A 19,827-nucleotide genomic window follows, 5' to 3' on the forward strand; every position below is an offset into this window, starting at 1 on the left:
CGCGCACGCGCGCGCGCGCGCACACACACACAGAGAGAGAGAGAGAGACAGAGAGAGACACAGAGAGAGACAGAGAGAGAGAGGCCACGTAGGGTGCTTCATGCTTTAACCCAGCAATGGAAGATGGGAAGCAAAGACAGGGGAATTCCCATAAATGAAGTTCCACGTTATTGAGAGACCTTGTCTCAAACAAAAAGTGGAAGGTACCTGAAGGACCATTCCCGGGGATGTCCTGTGATCTCCACATGCACACGTTCACCTCCCCACATGTGTGCACCCCCACACATGAACACACAGACGGGGTCATGCAGTGACATTCAAACAGCACTTATGCCAGTGGCATGAGCTCATACACCTGTGCTGCAATGTGCTTCACTGACTTGGTAGCTCTGCAGAGTCAGCCGCCCCAGTGACTCTTTGATGTGGAGAGTTCTCTATTTGATCTCTGTCCTGGTGGGAGCTGCAGCCTCTTTGATGCCTGCTCCTCCTCTGGTCTGCTTGCATGGCATCCTGGAGTTCCATGGGCCCTTTAGCCTTTTATCACTGTTGCCTTGGTGGTCACAGAAACAAACAAGAGATGCCTGTTTGTAGCAAGTGCATTCACAGAAATGCAGCGTTAGACAAATAGAGAATTACCGAGCCCTCTCAGAGGGCACTGTGTCATTCCCTCTTGGGGAAGATTAAGTGCCTCTCTCTCTCTCTCTCTCTCTCTCTCACACACACACACACACACACACACACACACTTCACAAAGCCACCCCTCCCCTAAGGAAGACAGACAACAGGGTGTTTATGGCCCAGAACACCACTCTGAACATCTGCTAAATCTATATCTAAAAAGTCTGAAACTAGAGTGTGCAGACACCTTTCTTTTTAAAAGATAACATATTATCAATTTATCTAAAGTTAACTGTTCAATTATTCAGCTACCTGGGGCAGAGGCAGGTAGATTTCTGTGACTTCAAGTCCAGCTTGGTCTACATAGCAAAGTACGGGCCAGCTAGTGCTACATAATAAAACTCTGTCTCAAAATACACACACACACACACACACACACACACACACACACACACACACATATATATATATATATAATGACACATCATTGATTTCTTGCAATAGTGAATACACCTATTGAATACACAGGCCCTTTTTCTCTCCTTCACATCACCTTTCCAAGCCTTTGCAGGTCCACTTAGTCTGCATCTCTTACTCAGCATCTCTTCTCCCCTGAGCACTGGCAGAGGCAAAGAGGAGGTAAAAGTCTCCAGTCAGTCTTTCTACTGCTGCCATCTTTCACTAGAGAGTAAGCCAAGGCCATGGCTTTAGGTCAAGGTTAGGGACACTTCCTGAGCTGTAGCACTGTGCTCTAAAGCCAACTGCCCCCCCTTCCCGCTATCCCCGCCCCTGTCTGAAAGCAAATCATCTGCTTACCGATTAAAAGTCTAATGATTTTTCTCCTTCTACAGTTTTTACAGGGTGAATGAGGTCCAACGATTTGAATATTCTCGGCCCATCCGGAAAGGGGAGAAAAACCCAGACAATGAATTTGCGGTAATTAAAAAAACTACAACACTGTAGCAAAACTCAAAACTCCTCATCTATTCTCTTAGCCATAGAGGACCTGGAGAGCACATCCCCAAAGGGCCACTGTGGACAGTGTTAAATGTCTCTGTAAAGCTAGAAGCATTTCCTACAGCTTATTAGTGAGATAGCTGACACATCTAATAATGGACCAATTGCATTAGGGCCCTGGGTGTTCCCTTCTAGTGAGTCTCAGTGCTCAGAACTCCAGAGGATTATTTGGCCTCTGTGACAATGACAGGCTTCCCTGGAGCTTATCACACTGCAGCCAGATTCCCATTGACATTCTGGACTGGGTGACCCTCTGTGGGCCCATGCCATGAATCTCTAACCTGAACCCAGTATCATCTCTCTGGTCATGACAACCAATCAAGGCTCTAGACCCTGCCAGATATTTCTTCCTTTCTATAGCCATCCCATTGACCTGGAAATAGTAACACACACCCATATTATCTTTTAGAAATTATACATACAGGGCTGGGGAGATGGCTCAGTCAGTAAAGTGCTTGCCATACAAGCATGAAGGAAGATCTGAATTCCACCCCTATAACCCATCTCAAAAAGGCTAGGTGTGGTGATGCACACTTGCAATCCAAGCATTGGGGTGACAGGGTAAGGTAGGTCCCAGGAGCATGCTGGCCCACCACTCCAGCTTACCAGGCCACCCCCAGGTCTCAAAATAAGATGACCAGTACCCAGAGGAACCTAGCCAAGGTTGACTTCTGTTCTTTATGTGGACAGAGAGAGGGAGACACACACACACACACACACACACACACACACACACACACACACACACACACTCAAAGACACTGTACAAGTGAATCAATTTAATGGACCTATATAAAAAAGCATCAGACAAGCCTATAATTTGACACGTTAACACATTGCTTCCTGGAACTCTTCCCTGCAGAATCCCTCTTCAGAACCATAGTGCAAGGAGAACTGAGCCCCTGTGTAACAGCGAGGACCAACCCTGATAAAATAGCTTCCTTTTGCAGTCTAGAGGCCTTTGGGTACAGGAGGAGAAAAGGGAATTATCACTCACACCTAACCCAAAGCAGACTTTGGGGCCCGCTGTCAGGGTTGCCTTGGGCAGAGGGACTTTTGCTCCCTCTGTAGAAATCCTTGGGGTAAAACCCGAGTTTCCTTCATAGCTCCTGGGAGTCATCTTAGAGATATTCCCTCCGGCTCCCAGGCCAATGTCCTTGTGTGTTGACAGGAGCTTAGAGTAAGGTGACTCCTTGTTTCAAGATGAAGGTTGGGTTCCTTGGTCAGTGCTAACATCCCAACCCCTTAGTGGCTGTTCCTTGCAGTGTAACTATAGTCAGAGCACAGATATCACGGATAAACAGGCTAACAGTGGATTAACAGCTTTCTGGGTATTTATTTCATGGTCACAAATCATGCTGTTCTTTCTGTGGTGTCTGGGACCCAGGGATTTATTGATTACCCCCACTTCCTCACCTCCCCCATCTTGCAGTATGTATATTCTTACATTGTGAGGAATAGACACATGGAGGCCAGGCAAACTGCTCAGTGAACTGGCAACAGAGCTCAGAACAACCAGGATACCTGACATTTTGAGCTGTGCTTAGCCTCAGAGCTTGTGCTGCTTCTAGATGGCCCCAAAATCCCCCGATGGCCCCATTTGGGGCCTCACACAGATGAAGCATTGAAAAGCCACAGGATTTAGCCCATCACAGCCTGACAAGGGTCCAGGCTTCCAGAAAAGAGCAGAATGTTTTGCAGTAGTGAGAAGCCCAATCCTGGCCCCTTCTACAGGCTTCTAACCTCAAGGACAAATGATAGGAAAACTGCCCTATGAAGCCAAGATCTGTGCTCAGTATCTATAAGCCTGACAGAGGGTGAAACTTCAGGAGCAAGAGCCATTTAGGAGGAGCCAGCCCTAGTTAGGAACTGACCATGAAGCCCAAAGTAAATCCAGGGTGTTTGCAAGGACACGAAGGCTCCAAAAGTTTACCCTTTCTCTGGCAAGTCCCCAAGTACACAGACAGAAGAACTTGGCCTGGAAGACAGATCCGCCTGTGGCCCTGAAGCTCCCGCTTGTCCCCTTGCTTTTCTCTGGCATCTCGGAGGTTCTAAAGGCCAGGCTAGCTTTCTGTAATTGTCATCCTGTAACCCGTTAGTCCTGAGAAGGTGGCAGTCTGGAGGGTTATAGTTTGCCCCTCTGCTAGACCAGCCATTAAGGAGGCATAGATCATTGGTTTGAAAACATTTCTTGCAGTGTGTGAGGTGCTGCTTTATAGAAAATACATTTTGGAAAGGGCTTCCACTTAAAATATACCTAGGGCTGAGGCTGTACCTTGGATGGTAGAATACTTACCTAGAATACACAAAGAACTCTCTGATCCCCTGCACTGTATAAGCCGAGGGGGTATTGTGGTGCATACCTGTAATCCTAGCACTAAGGATCAAACAGTCAAGTTCATCCTCAACTACCTATGAAGTTTAGGCCATCAAGGGATACATGAGACCCTGTCTTAAAAACGTAAACAAGACATCTGTGTGAAAAGGCATACCAGTGGAAAAACGAAGGGCACTATAGTGCATAGGTCCTTATCAGTACTTTGTGGTGCACGAGTCCCTTCTATTTCCACACTATGTTTCCACAGAATATAAACATAATAATTATGTTGTTTAATGTTTTTATTAAAACATAGGAGGGTATGTAGAAGTTTCTTTCCCACAAATCGCTCCCAAATAACCACTCAGAGGCTTAGTATTAATCATAAATGCTCAACGGATAGCTCAGGCTTGTTAATAGCAAATTCTTACATTTTAAATTAACCCACATTTCTTAACTACCCTCTGCCACATGGCTCATGGCTTGTTGCCGCATTTTATCCTGCTTCCTCTGCATCTTCTGGCATCTGCTCTGACTCTGCCCATCTTGATCCCGGCATCCTTAGTTTGGTTGTCCCACCCATACTACCTGCATGGCTACCAGCTTTTTATTAAACCAATTCGAGTGACAAATCTTGATAGTGTACAAAAGGATTATTCCACAGCTTTCAAGAGGTCAATTTTAGGGAACTTTGCCTTGGATACATTTGTGCCTTTGTGTTCCCTTTTGAAGCCTGGGTAAGGCTAACATAAAACTCACTTGGACACCTCCCCCAATCACACTTATTTAAGAGGGAGCACTATCATCCTGAGGTATATACATCACTCCTGATCATCCACTACGACTCCATGCCAAACAGCAGAGGCAAGTTTAATAGGCAGGAAGTATGGTGCTTTGTGGTTAAGTTGTGGTTGTCAAGTAGAACATGGTTCCTGGGGTTCCCTCAGCACACACCTGTCCTATGTGAACACAGGCAGGCCTTGTCCTTATAGAAGACCCACATGCTGGGGTGACACAGATACCCAACAAAAGAGAGTTCCCTCCTACTGGCATCCCCCTCCTAACATGTACGGTGTGGACTCTTCTTACAGAATATGTGGATTGAGAGAACCATCTACACTACAGCCTATAAGTTGCCAGGAATTTTAAGGTGGTTTGAAGTCAAATCTGTCTTCATGGTAAGGAGATACCCCAAAAGGGAGTATCTGCATTTCTTTCCTCTTGTGTTTGACATGCTCTCCTTGCACTCAAATGGAGCCTTGTGGTCCCTGTGGCCTGTAATGTGCTCCAGACCTTTAAATGCCTGTCACCACCCTGTGTGTACCTTAGAGCATTAGTATCTCTCCGTCGCCTCATGCATCTTATTCCCAAAGCTATGTGGCCACCTCCAGGGCTGGCTGACAAGAAATCCATTCCTTCTCACACATTAATATGTCAGCTCTACCTGTGTTGCTTTGATAATTCTTTCTCTTAACTAAATAGAAAGTGTAAAGTATGTTCCCACTGATGTAAACTTCCTACAAAACCTCTTCCTGGTTGTTTGGTTGCCATTTACCTGATAAGTGATAAGTAAAATTCACCCATTACACATGAGAATATATTCCTCCTTGACCATATTTTTAAAGACATGATGATTCCTATTTTATAAGCCAAACTTTGCCTTGCTATGGGACAGAGGTTTTTTTTTAATTGTTGTTGATGTTTTTATTTATGACTGGGTATGTGTACGCCATGTGTATGCAGTGCCTGCTAAAGCCAAAAGAGAGGGTATTGAATCCCTTGGGAATGGAGTTACAGGTAGTTATGAGCCACCATGTCTATGCTCAGAATCAATTACATATCATCTGGAGGAACAGTTAGTTCTCTTAACCACTAAGCATTTCAAACGCAATGAGACAGTTTTATTTAAATGAAACTCATATTTACAGGAACCTACAGGATGACTTCACTAACAGAGCTATACTATGACAATACCCATATAAATGGTCCAATAAAAGCATAAGCATGCAGCAGCCCCCTTGGTAGAAGGCTTCCTCTGTATGCATGAAGTCTTAGATGCTGCCCCTTGGACCATATAAACTGGGTGTGACAGTGCATGCCTGTAATCCTAGCACACAAGAGGATCAGAAGTTCCAGTGTTATCTTCAGCTGTACGTTGAATTTGAAGCCAGCTTTGGCTGCACGATATCCTGTCTCAAAAAACAAAGCAAAGCAAACAAACAAACAAAAAAAACTAATTACAATATGCTTTTGTTTGTGTATCTTCTCTGGGCCGGATCCCACCTCGGGAAATGGCTCCTGCCATTCAATTAACAGTGAGTCCCTGAAACACCTGATGATTTGGCTTAAGGACTAGACAAAAGCTTGCCAATTTGGCTCTTCCCTTATTTGTGTTCACCGCTCTATTTTGCTCATGCCAATGAGAGCTCCTTGCCCTTCCACAAACATGCATGTCCCTGCTCCACCAGACCTCTTCAACCCACAGCAGCCAAGATGGAGGCTCCCATCCCTACTCAGAGGCCTCAGGACCCTTTGCCTCCCCCTTCTAGGGACATGATCACTTCCCACTGCAAGACCTTCATTCTCTACCCCAAAGCCACTAAGGTAGACAGGAGATGGTCAGGACATTAGCCAATGAGACTATTTAGGGTGGCCAGGCTGAGATCTGGTGGGAAGCCAACTTAGAGTCCTCTAGATCTACTTTAACATGCACAAGACAACTGGATTTTCATAAGTCCAAATACCTGTATTTGCGCAGAAACCAGGTGTTGGAAGAAATTGTACAGGAGGCTGCCTCACCTGGACACACTGCAGTAGCTGGGGTGATGCCCACCATGCTTTCTTCCTTGCAGGTAGAGATCAGCCCCCTGGAGAATGCCATCGAGACGATGCAGCTGACCAATGACAAGATCAGCAGCATGGTCCAGCAGCACCTGGATGACCCGGGCCTTCCCATCAACCCTCTGTCCATGCTCCTGAATGGCATTGTAGATCCTGCCGTTATGGGTGGCTTTGCCAATTATGAGAAGGCACGTGACATACCTGGGTTGGGCTGAGCATTCCCAAACTCCATCCCTGAGACCCAGAAACTATCCTGGAGAGTCACCCTCACTTTCCAGAACCCTTAGGATCATTAGGGACCTAAAGATTCCATTCTGGAGATAAGCAATGGTCCAGATATGTATCCTTGAGAGATGGCATGGGTTCAGTGGAGAGGGCCTCTGACTTCCCTGGATAGCAGCTCAGTGAGAATGGGCGGAAATCGAAGAACGTGGGGGACAAGCTAAATCAAGTCTGCCTGCCACAGTCCAGTGCTCATTTTTGCAAATGCTGGGGCTGAGTGCAGTTGTTTACTCCTTCCCTGTGACAGTTTCCCTGATACAGCAATGACATATTTGAACCACTAAATGGAGGCCTATGTGGTCCACAAGACCAAAATTATTTGTCTGCTGGTCCTATGTAAAACAAACTTGTTGAAGCAGATGTAGACAGTGAAAATTTAGATCAAAAGGGTGTCCTAATGAGCTAGCAATGATTATGGATTATGTGTGCCCCCCCCCCACACACACACACATCTGTAACTTCCAGACAAATATCTGTCTGGCTGGAATCAGTAGAGGAGAAGATTATCAGCCATCAGTGTGAACTCCAGGCATTGGTACAGCTGAGAGAGCCAAAGCCATTGCTACCCAATAGAACCAAGCAATCTAGATCTGTTGTGACCTTTCTGAACTCCTGCTGCCTGTGTTGTGTTTGACCTTGGGGCCTGGGGTGGGTATAACCCTGGATGTTCAGGGAGTGCCATGGGAGGGCTGTGGGACTCAGTTGTACACGAATCCCTTCCCAAGGCTCCTATGCACAGTGCTTTGCTAGGCAATCATATGTGAGCAGCTCTCCCTATCTCCACAGGCTTTCTTCACGGACAGATACTTGCAGGAACATCCTGAGGCCCATGGGCAGATAGAGAAGCTCAAGGACCTGATAGCCTGGCAGGTTGGTATGGCCAGGAAAGGAAGATGCGTGATCTGGGCACCTTCACATACATTCCTACCAGGATGGCAACAGCCTCTGGGTTACCACACTCACAATGAAAAAGTCACTTAAACACCCAAAAATTTTTGTGTCATCAATGAACAAGATCTGGTAGGAAACCTGCATGTGACTGGAATTAATAGAGGGATATTAGATATCAAGGTGGACTCTGACAGAATCATGCCTCCGCGGCTGTGGTCTGAGTGAGAAAGATCATGGGGTGGCTGCAGCCTGCCCACCCGGTCCACAGAGGGGAGGCTGCTCTGCGGGGTGAGTGTCTTTGTTTGTGCTTGCCCAGATTTTCTTCCACTCATGCTTCTAGGCTGGGCCCTTCTGTGCTGTCTACTTCAAGAGAAGGGAGCTCCATGGGGGTGTCTGTGCTTCCTGCAGTCCCTGGGCGAGTGTTCTATACTTAATCCATCTATATTTGCTCTGCCATTGGAGCAGCTTGCTACATGTTTCCTCACACAGGCAGGAGGGACATGCCTGACCCATGATAACCATGATGTGTAATCCCACTAGTCAGACTGCAGAAGGTAGGGTGTGGGCCAGCTTGTCCTGGAGTTAGGGATGTGTGCAAGCTATAGAGGATGGAGAACCATGCTAGAATTGGACAGGTGCCCACACTGAATGCATGGCTAAGCCTGGCCCTAGTCTCTTGAGTGGGCCTAAGGACACCGGGCTCAGCACAGAGCTGTCCCTCCTAGAAGAGACCTTTCTAAAAGAGTCTCATCCTTGTGACATCTCTGTCTCCAGCACATTGGCCAGTGAGACCACTTAGGGTGTGGGGCTGAGTTATGGTTTGCAACCAAGATGGAAGTCTTCAAAATTTGCATTTAGATGTACAAGATGACTGGATTTTCACAGCTATAAATGCTGCTACACACACACACACACACACACACACACACACACACACAGTGCACCAGGTGTAATTGTGCTCCCCAGTCCTTTCTTCCCTCAGCTTCTGGCATCTGCCCTTACACTTTCTGTCTTGTATGAACCTGGTGTCTATAAGACAGTCTCTTGAGCAGAATTGTGTATGATTGTTTCTTTGGTGTGTTTTACTTCACTCCACATAATGACTTCAAGGTTCATCCATGTTGTAGCTTATGTCAGAATATCTTTTTTAAGGCTCAATAATGTTCTTCTGGGTGGATAGGCCAGAGTTTATCCATTCATCTGTCAGTGGTAATTTGGGTTGAGTCCGTTTTGTAGCTGGTGTGATTAATGATGCAAGGAACATGTCACTGCATGTTCACATAAATACCTGTCATCTCCCTGCTTTCTGTACTCTGCATATACTGGAGGTTAGATTTTCCATAGTGTATGAAATTCTAGGTCTGAGGTTTAAGCCATTACCAAACTAATCTACAGTAGCTGAGTTGTCTTATACAGCAAAAACCTGGAGTACGGGATCTAGTTTCTGAATCTTCACCAAGACTTGTTATTATTTGGGTTTTTTTTTTTTTTTTCATAGCATGACCATCTCCATGCATGTGCAACTTTATACATTTTAAGATAATTATATGAAAAAGAGATATTTTGATTTTTTTTTTCATAAAGCTCTTGAAGTCGATTGCCCTGGAATTGTTTTGTGACATAAGATCCCTCTGAATGCTAAAGTAGGGACACTGTTGGCCAGTAGTGGTTTCTTCACCCAGAATTTAAGTCACATTGACTTTTATTTTAAAAAGAAAAAGTGGGAAAGATTTTAAATTTTGGATTATTCCATTTGAGGCCCTCAAAACCAACGGGGCACAGAATTCAAAATACCCCAGAATGCTATAACACAAAACCTGGTTTGGCCTGTAAAAGTTCTATTGATTTTTCCCCCCTGTAAGCTTTTACAACAAATTGGATTTTACGAGCTTCAAGTCATACAGAGGAAAATAATTTGTTCCCCAGAGAGAGACTCTATGCCCACACCATGTCATCGCCCCTAATAACTATATTAAGAGATGAATTTTAAAGCAGCTCATGGTAAAGTTGAAAGAAGGAGTCTGTTTTCTGGGCAATTTCATTAAATCAAAGAGCAAAGGGGGAAAACATATTTATAATATTACCTGTGACTTTGCTCTCATTTGCAAGTGTTTTGATATCTTCGCATTGGTAATTGAGTTGTATGTTCATTAAAAAACGAGAGCTTTACAGTTAGCTTTGTTCTCGTTTTGCTCATTAGTTTATTCGGTGTGAGTTTCTGCAGAGCAGGGTTTCTCCTGGGAGGAGTCCCAGGGCTTGCTGGCTGAGTTACATCACAGATGTACGGCCATAGACAAGCATGTCTCTGCTGCCTACATTACCATTAAGATTGGCTGGTCAGCCCTGGTTGGCCTGCTCCTCAGCTCTGCTTCATAGATCTGAAGATGAGGACAGTGATGGCCTGGCTGATGACCTCACCAGCTGGAAGGCTGAGCATGATGCAGGCTGCCTGGAGCCTGCAGACTTTGCAATTGATACTAAGCAACTTCCTTAAAGACTCACCTCTGTCTTTCCTCCAACACACCTGCAGAGCGTCCAAAGATGGGCCCACGCCTTCTCCTATTAAGCTGCCACACAGCATACTTATTTTCTTTGAAATGTACAAAGATGAGAGAGCAACCTCACTCATCATCCCCAGCTGACAATAGGCACCACCCTTTCTGCAGGGGCTGGTGCCTACAGAGTGATGAACAAAGTGATCAGATGTTCCTTGCTGCTGGCAAGGCTCAGACCTGTACAGGGCACACATAACACGATGCTTGAGAACGGGCTGAAGGTTAACTTTGAACAACTTTCTCTCTCTCTCCCAGAGTCTGGGGCCCTTTAGAAATAACAGATTCCAAAATGTACCCATGGTGACTCAAACTGTGGGGCACAGTTTCTGGGTCCTGTGGCAATTGTGGCAATCCTGAATGGAGTTAGGAATCTGCCTGCTAGAGATATTTTGAACATATGGAACAAAAAGGCCTACAAAGACCATTTCAGGCCCTGGGTCTATGGCTTTCCTCCGTATATTAAGCACCTCGTATGCTGGACAGAGCTGCACAGAATAGCTTTTTATTTCCTTCCATTTGGAATCACAGCTGCAGCTCAGCTCCAAATAGATGGAGAAGCAGGGTCCAAATCCTATTCTATGAGAAGACTTTATCTGCTCAATGTCAGGATTGACTTAGAGCGGTGTGTTCTCTCACCTCGTAAGTCTCACTTGCCAAGCCACAATTTTCAGCAATCCTCCCAGTACAAACAAGGGTCTCAACTCTCACTCTCATCCATCAGGTAGCCTCTTTGATACAGAGAATTTTAGCACCCCCACCCCAACCATCACCACCACCAAACACAAGATGGTTAGATTGCATTTTGCATGTTTGAGACAGCCATTCTAAATCAGAAATGCTCCCAGTGTCTACAGTGATTGTGGTTTCACCTAGAGTCAGCTCTACCAAGCATGGTCACCCTCCCCTCTTCCTCAGACAATACATTTGCAACCCAAAGATATACCAGCATCATTTTGTCATTAACCCTAGTCAGAACTCAGGGAGCCAAAGAGTAGCAGTAAACATTTCTAAGGCTGGTCCTGGGTGCATGGTAGCAAGCCCGGGAGAGGCTGCCATTTCCATGAAGAATTCATAGGGAATATGAAAACACCCTTGTTCTGAAAGTTCACCTGCACACCGCCTTTTATGATAAATGGACAGAAATTGTTATCAACTGTCTCTTGCATTGGGTTTAGGCTCACATATCAGCAAAGCAAACTTTTCTTTCAGTGCCTTCTGAGCAGGCTGGGTACTTTGAATATGGGGGTACTTGTGTGTCCCCTCCTTTCTTGGAGTACAAGAGAGGCAGCAGCTGTGTGCTATAAATAGAAGCAGATACAGCTCATGAGTTGATTCATCTTGCTAAGATTCCTTGAGTTTGTTCACATGAAATTCAATTGTGCACTTATTATCCCTCTTACTAATAAATATGCTGGTTTGGATTGGTATTCTATCTTATTAGGGAAATCAGTTTTTAATCAGTATTTTTACTTAATTATAAATTATTAAGAGGGAGCCTCTTAGCTTGATTCTTTGAAGACTGACTAACTTCCAGTCTGGGTACCAGGGAAAGAATGGAGCCTGCTACCTCTCCCACCCCCTAGCTGCAACTGCTCCAGGGGTCTCTGCCACTGAGAGAATGAAAATGTCTCGTGTGACGATTTTAAAGGTCAGCATCATTGCTACGGAAATGAAGTGTTGGCATGGATGTCTTGTGACAGTAGTGTCGGCAGAGAAGCGATTATTTTTGGTTTTAAGGAAGAATAAATTTAGTTTTCCTTCGCAAGTAAGAATATCCGTCAGGACTGTAGATCGCCTATAATTGGATTGTTATGTTTGGGGTAGGCTTCTCAATTGCCTATAAATACAATCTTCTCTGCTGATAAATGGGCTCTGGCATGACCTTTTGCTACCAGAACAAGGTACATGTGGACACATTCAAATCACATCTGTCCCCATATTCCAGTGAGAAACACTAGTATGGTCTGTTCTAGGACAATTGGGTAACAAGACTCCTCCCACCCCCACCAAGTAACAAAGTGGCCAGCATGTGGAGAGCTCCACCCTGGATATGGTTCCCTCAAGATCCAAACAGTTCTTATTTGAATATTTGCATCTCTGGGGGTTGGGGGAGGGGTGACCTGCCTGCTGATGAGTTTAACCAGTCACTCTGACTTGGGAACAAAAGCAGGTGCAATCAGCCTGCTGTTCCTCCTGCTGTGCATCGCCCCTCCCCACTGTCCCCTTCCCCCCAAATCAGGAATGCCAACCTGTGTTTTTCAGATTCCATTCTTGGCTGAAGGGATCAGGATTCACGGAGACAAAGTCACCGAGGCACTGAGGCCATTCCACGAACGCATGGAAGCCTGCTTCAAGCAGCTGAAGGAAAAAGTTGAAAAGCAGTATGGTGTCAGGACCATGGTAAGGGGGCAGGTCCCAGAAGAGGAGCGTCCCATTGGAGTAGAGGGGGCGAGGCCTCTGTAAGGCCTCCTAGGAGATATTAGGGACCTCAGCCCATTTTATGAGATTTGTCAATTACCAAACACATTGCTCATCCTCTCTGAGTAGTCTGCTGCTGAGTGTGATGCAATCCAGGGGTCTTGATAGGGCCAATTATAGAATTAAAAGGGAAAAAAAAAAAAAAAAAGTTCTAGAGTGTGACTGGTAGCAGAGAAGAAATCCTGAACATCACACAGAGCAGCTGAAGAAAGGCATTTATCCAGGTTGAGGAGATACACACAGAGGAAAAGAACCTCTGCAAAGCAGAGTGGGGGGTGGGGATGGTCAGGAAGCCGGAAAATCCTGGCTCTTTTGCTCTGGAGCTGGAGGGCTTTTTTTTGGGGGGGGGGTTCTCCTCCCCTAATTTAGGGTTGGTCAGTTTGAAGAAAGTCAGGATGGCTGTTTGACCCACAACTGTTGTGTTCTGATCAGGCCTTGAACTTGCTGAGTCAGACCATCCATCTGCAGAGGGCCTGCTGGTAGAAGAAAGTTATGGGTATCTTCAGATAGGTTCCCTGGTACCTTAACATCCATCCTTGGCTCAAGACAAGCAATTTCGGCATCACCTTCTCCAAATGCCATACATCTCTTGGTGGGGGCAGCCAGACATTCCAGCCAGGGCCAGTGAGGGCTTCAGAGTGCTATCTGAAGACAAAAATCAGGGAGCATTTTCAGTCATGGGTACTATGAGGCAGAAACCATCTTTCCTGAGTCCTACTCCATCTTGGAGCCCAGAATGAGGCTCTGCAGCCAGTCTTTCTGGGTAGACAGTGGCACAGGCTAAAGCCTGTCTGTCTATGAGGAATGTGGTCATAGGAATGTAGTCATAAAGACAGTCTGGGAGGTGCCTGTCTTGTCTTATGTACTTTGGAAGCCTAGGAGCATCTCAGGATACTTTGAAGAGCAATATTATAACATCCATTTTTCCAAAAGGATGGGTTTTAAAATTAAAAACCCAAAGAAAGGACATAAGACATTTTGTCAATGTTTCTGAGCCAGCCTAAGCCCCAGAAAGGGATGCTCTAGACACGCTCTGACTACATAACGCAAGGGCCCCTCCTGCTTGCTCCTTTGTGTCTATTTTGTCGATTCTGGGGATTCAAGGAGACACTGCCCCTGGATGGACACAGAGCAGACTCCCAGAGACTCACAGAATGGAAACAACAAGCACTGGCCTCTATCTCACCTTCACACACATGAAACCCTTTTCTGTTTATTGTCTCTCTTGTCCTCTTCCTAAAGTCTGGTGAGGGCCAGGACACCTTGCTTGGCTCTGTTTTCTTTCTTCCACCCATCTCCTCGCTTGAAACAAACCATCATTCAGACCAGCTGCTGGTTGAGCCTCCAGGCCCATCAGTCCAGGTGGCCCCTGCTTAATAGCTCCCTGTGAGTTGCCTTCCATCTCACAAAACAGTACATCAATGCTCTGCCTGCTTCAAAGTCCAAATTTACATCTCTCACACTGAACCTAATGGCTTCTCCAGGGCAGTGCTGGGCTGATTTACCTAGTGGGAGACTCAAACCAGGCCCCTTCTCCAGGACTGTTTCTCATAGCCCCAAGCCTGGCTCCCTCCAGGGACAACATGATGCTTGAGTCTGCAGTCCACAGGTGCCATTTAAGTAAACCAAAATGCACCCACTTCTCTCCCTTTATGAAGTCACCTTCTTTCCATGACTCAGTGGGTAGTCAATACTTGTGGTCATGGTTGGAAAGAAAACTTCAGCCAGGAGGCAAAGATGCAAAGTTCAGAGAAACAGGACAGGGCTAGAGGGTCACTCTGTCTGGATACCAAGGTAGCAGGGCATAGGCAACAGAAGCTGGACCAGCCTTGTGCTAAGATTTGTAGCTCTTACCTACATTCAATGTTAATCCTCACACTGGAGCCAGTGTGCATTTCCTGAAAGAAGCTTACAGTAGTTTCATGTTTTGTACACATCACACAATTGTTGCTAGAGACAAATATCTAGCCTGCTCTAACTTCCTACTCCTAACCTGTTTGGCCCTGTGACTGGAACTTCAGACAGCAAGGCATTCCTATTATCATGCCCTTGAGCTACCTTTTAGTCCTGGGTGTGATTCTAGTTGCTTCAGATGGAATGGATGAAAGTCCTCTTAGTTCTGGAATTCTGAAGCTCTACTCAGTGAAAAAGTAGTGAGCCCTCAGTAGAAGAGCCCTCAGTTCCCCTCAGTGAGTGCCCTTTAAGTACAGTCTCCAACAAAGGCTCCTGTCTATCCTTGGCCAGATCCTACCCCTGACATCTTCCTCTTATAAATCCCATGGCATGTGCACATCCCAACCAGGACGTAAGCTTACCTTGCCAGCTCATGCTGGTTGACAGTAGGAAGCTTGAGCTGCTTCCCTGACCTTTGCACCTTCTGGCCCCCAGTGGTCTCCTTCCGTGGACCCATTCATGAGCCCTCATGTCTTCTGGAAAGGCCACAGACATAGCAACCCCCGTTTTCAGGAACGGGGCATACAGTGTGAGAGCACCTCCCCACCCACATACCAAGCAGGTCAAGTTTCTTCCCAGCTGTTGGCTTATCCTTATCTCCTTAGCTGCTTCTTCACCTGCCCAGGTGGTGGTGAAACACAAGGCAACAGACCCCCAAGTTACAGAAGTCAACAGAGCCTGAAATTGGCTTGCCTTCCTTTCTTCCTCAACCTATATGGCAAATGGATTGTGATGGAGTCAAGCCTGAAATACTTTCAGGGAAATTGGGAAGGCAGTCCCTCCCCAGCTAGATAGATGTTCAGAGGCATAATCGCCTTACCAACTGATCCTCTACCTCCAACCCCGTGGAAGAATGGCCTGAGACAGTGTGAGTTTGAGAAGGCCAAAGATACGATCAAGTCTCTATTCAAAACACAAATTCTCAGAGATTCCAGAGAATAGATAGCATCCCAGGCAAGTAGCCCAGGGTTTGGGTGGTGATGAGCAGGTCAGAATGGACCTAGATGGAACTCCACCCTTGAATCAAGACAAATAGCAAGGACAAACAGCTGTGTCTCTGGGTCTAGCCCCAGGCAGAGGGGAGACCCTATAGATCAACAGGTCATTCTGCATACCAGCAGTGCTTCAAAGAGGATTAGAAAGGGATGTGATGTGGACTTCATATCTTCAGATGTCATAGAAGAAACATTTCCACCTGTGGGGAGACTCTGCATGTTACCCTACCCCCTTGAAGCTTCCTCCTGGTGGCTGATTAATCATAGTGGGTATCCATGGAGATGCCTGAGGCAACCCCAGATGCTGATCACTTTAAGCCAGTGGCCAGCACCTGTACCAGGCTCATCTCCTGTTTAATAGGGTAATTTCAACAGATGCCCTAAAGAATATGTAACCAACACCTTGCTACCTCCATGGGTGGGGACTATGATATAGATTAACTGTCCTGTAGGCAATTGGCTATGTGACATGCCAGCATCTTGGGGTGGGGTGGGAGGCTGCTGCAAAATGGGGGTGGGTGACACACAGAAATGTGATTTCTACCAGCCCAAGAAAAGTGTTTGTGAAACAGCTGTGGTCCAGATGTACCAACATCTGGCTCCAGGCTCAGGCACACTGGTGTTTTCCTACCTAATTAGATATAGATACATGTTGTATCCTGTTGGCATTGGTTTTTGGTAATGTCCAGCAAAGTGTCAAAGACAGACTAGAAAACTCCACCATGTGACTGTTTTCTTAGAATGTGTTATTTGTCCTCTTCTGGTAGAGGAGAGACTCCATAGCCTAGCCCAGGCTTCTGTTCCATCCGCATCACTCACCAGCAAAGATCTACCTGGAGTGTGGGAAGGTCCCCTCTGTAATGAAGGTTTTGAACCAATGTAGCTCTGCGAGTCTGGACATCTGGCTCAGGTGTTAATGTGCAGTTGAACAAAGGTCATATAAAGATCTTACACATTCCAAGCCACACTCTGGACACCACTGTTAGACAGGTTGGTGAGTCTTGGAGAAGAAAAATATACTTAGAATAAAAAAGCCAAGAAGGGTCTCTCTGGAATCATTTTCATCTGAGTCAGTTCTCAAGAGATGTTCAGGTTGTCTTCACTTTTTTCCTTAGGTTAAAACTACAAGGGAAATTTATTATGAATTGTGGGCGGGCCAATGTGGTCTTGATCCCACAGTGCTGAAGCTGCTTCAGTATAGGAATCTGGCCACAGTGGCCAGGGTGTTAACACATATTTTTTCTCTCTCAGCCCTCAGGTCTGGATGACAGGAGAGGCAGCCGGCCACGATCCATGGTGCGGTCCTTCACCATGCCATCATCCTCCCGGCCTCTTTCCGTGGCTTCAGTCTCTTCCCTTTCCTCCGACAGCACCCCTTCCAGGCCAGGCTCGGATGGGTGAGTAGGCTTAGCAGTTTGGGGCTCCAGATAGGGAAGACTGGGCCTGGGATGTCATGGGATGCCAGCAGTACCCTGGGGTTGCTTAGCATCCCTAGACATGCTGTTTTGGAAACTTCCCAGGACAGTAGACTTATTGTCCCCATATGACAATGGAGGCTTTGTGTAATTGTGGAGCATCTTGCATCTTGCTCTAGGTAGCATTGCTAGAAAGGTGTGTGCCAAACCTTAAAACCACAGCTAATTCTAGCACTTTGTCCTCTAACCACATAGATGCTGTGGTATACACACACACACACACACACACACACACACACACACACACACACAGATCAATACAGGATAAAAATGAAAGGAAGCTATCGTTAAGTATTTAACTATATTCACACAGTTGTACAAACATTCTCCCCTAGAACTCTTTCATCCTAAAAAACTAAACCTCACATCATCAAACCTTGCACCCCCTTGTTCAGAACCCCCTAGCAGCCAATCTTCTTTCTGCCACTGAGTTTATTGCCCAGCCAGAACCAATAACAGATGATGTAGATTGCCTTCATTCTATAAAACCATCTTGAAGACCCCCTCATAGGAACTAAAAATGGGCATGAACCTGCCAGTTTACAAGCTAAATAACACACGGACCCTCGATGTGGCTTGGACATTAGCTCAGTGTGTTGCAAAGACCACCTTGTTGTTTGTATTTTCCTATTGTTTTTAAGTGCCAATCCATGTACAATATCTTATTATGCAAAAAGAAAAAAAATATCAACATGGTTTTCAGATCAGAAAAGAACTTCTGAACATTTAGTTTTGCTCAGTTTGTCCTAGTAGCCCTTTCAGTTGACAATTCAGTCACTATCAAATCTGGAGGCTCCTGGTCTCAGCTGTCCAGAAAATATCAAGGACAGTTCAGCTCTAATCACTGTTTCTTGCCAGCATTTGATATGCCTGGTGGAGAACTGCAAAATCTACCCACATTCTTTTCTTAACAGTAATTTTTATCAGTGTCTGATATTTCAGCCAAACCCATATGGAAATTCTCCACTTAGAGGTGTTTAAATCATGTGTGCCTGTCACTTAGAACAAGATAGCTAAAGAAATTTAATGCAGCTTCCCTTCAAGAGAATCCCCAGGCCAGTTAGGAAAAGGTTTTTATATTCCTGAGAACACAGGGGTTAGGTGGAAATTGATGGAGAGGTTTTAGATGGAGTGGTGTATTACAGTCAGCTCACCCAGGAGGCGTTTGTTCAACCTTTAACTGGAAAGTGTCTCTATTAGAGTCCAGAGTTGTGTTCATTCTTGGGTTGCCATGCTTTGCTATCTGACTAATGTGGACAAAATGAGGCTTGATCTCAAATGGCATAGATTACATGCAGAATAAAGTTCATCCTGGCTGCAGTGGCCTCTCCTAAGGCAAAGAAATGTACAGCCACCTGTCTCCTTAGAGTTCCTTGAATACTCACAAGAACAGACCCTCCTCCTATGGCCCAAAGGGAGCCATAAGTCCTCCCTTTGCCTACTTAAATGGTCTCAAGTTCAGCAAAACCTGGAATAAAGTGATATCATTTTTGTTGTTGCTTCTAATATTTTAGACATAATACTTCATGCCTCATGAATGTTGATTTGTTGATATGTAAGTATAAACAATAGATTATAGGTAGATAGTAGGAGATAGATGATAGCTAGATGGATGGATGGATGGATGGATGGATGGGTGGATGGGTGGATGGGTGGATGGATGGATAATAGATCAGAATGCCTTTGTATCAGTTACTTTTCTGTTGTTGTGATAAAACACCCTGACAAAAAGTGATTTTGGAAAGTAGGGTTATGGGGTTATGTTGGCTTAAGTTCTAGAAAGAGGCCATCATGGAGAGGCAACAGGAAGGAAAGGCATGATAGCTGCAGCAGGAGGCTGATCACATTGCACTCAGAGAAGAGAGAGAGAGGGGGAGAGAGGGAGGGAGGAAGGAGGTAGTGGGGTCAAGGCCATAATCTATCAAAGCCTAGTCCCAGTGACATACTTCCTCCAACAAGGCTCCATCTTGTAAAGGTTCCATGACCTCTGCAAACAGCACCACTTACTGGGGACCATGCATTTAAATACATGAGCCTATGGGGAGACTTTTCTCAATCAACCACCATAAACTTCAAGGTCAAAGTCAAGAACTGATGTGTATATCACCAACCATTTTTAATGATTTCCTTTTGTTTTTATTTTGGAAATATTTGGGGCATGTGGAGTGTGAACTGGATAGTATCATGGGGGTATCTTAACCCAGCTGCCAGTCTTAACATTATAAACTCCCTTCCCATCTTGTTTCCATCTGTATCCTATCCACTCCCGATTTCATCTTAATTCTGTAGCAAGCCTTAAGCTTTGTATTATGTAATCCATTGGTATTTAGATGTGAGTTTCAAAATGATGAGAAGTCCCCTTTAGGAAACATAGCTGTATAGCTTAACATTACATAAGATATTGA

At 45.5% G+C, this 19,827-nt stretch overlaps 1 protein-coding gene across 2 annotated transcripts in view; it reads left to right on the plus strand.

Moving 5' to 3' along the window:
* Dock1 (dedicator of cytokinesis 1) overlaps positions 1-19,827 on the plus strand; it is a 484,316-nt gene that overhangs the window by 452,135 nt on the left and 12,354 nt on the right. For both annotated transcript variants that reach the window (XM_051193215.1, XM_051193217.1), the window contains exons 43-48: positions 1,470-1,554; positions 5,044-5,130; positions 6,805-6,981; positions 7,862-7,945; positions 12,784-12,921; positions 17,199-17,344. In XM_051193215.1, coding sequence (XP_051049172.1) covers positions 1,470-1,554; positions 5,044-5,130; positions 6,805-6,981; positions 7,862-7,945; positions 12,784-12,921; positions 17,199-17,344 — 717 coding nt within the window. The remainder of the gene's footprint in view (positions 1-1,469; positions 1,555-5,043; positions 5,131-6,804; positions 6,982-7,861; positions 7,946-12,783; positions 12,922-17,198; positions 17,345-19,827) is intronic.

This window comes from Phodopus roborovskii, unplaced genomic scaffold, assembly GCF_943737965.1.
Source record: "Phodopus roborovskii unplaced genomic scaffold, PHOROB, whole genome shotgun sequence".
NCBI lineage: Eukaryota > Metazoa > Chordata > Mammalia > Rodentia > Cricetidae > Phodopus > Phodopus roborovskii.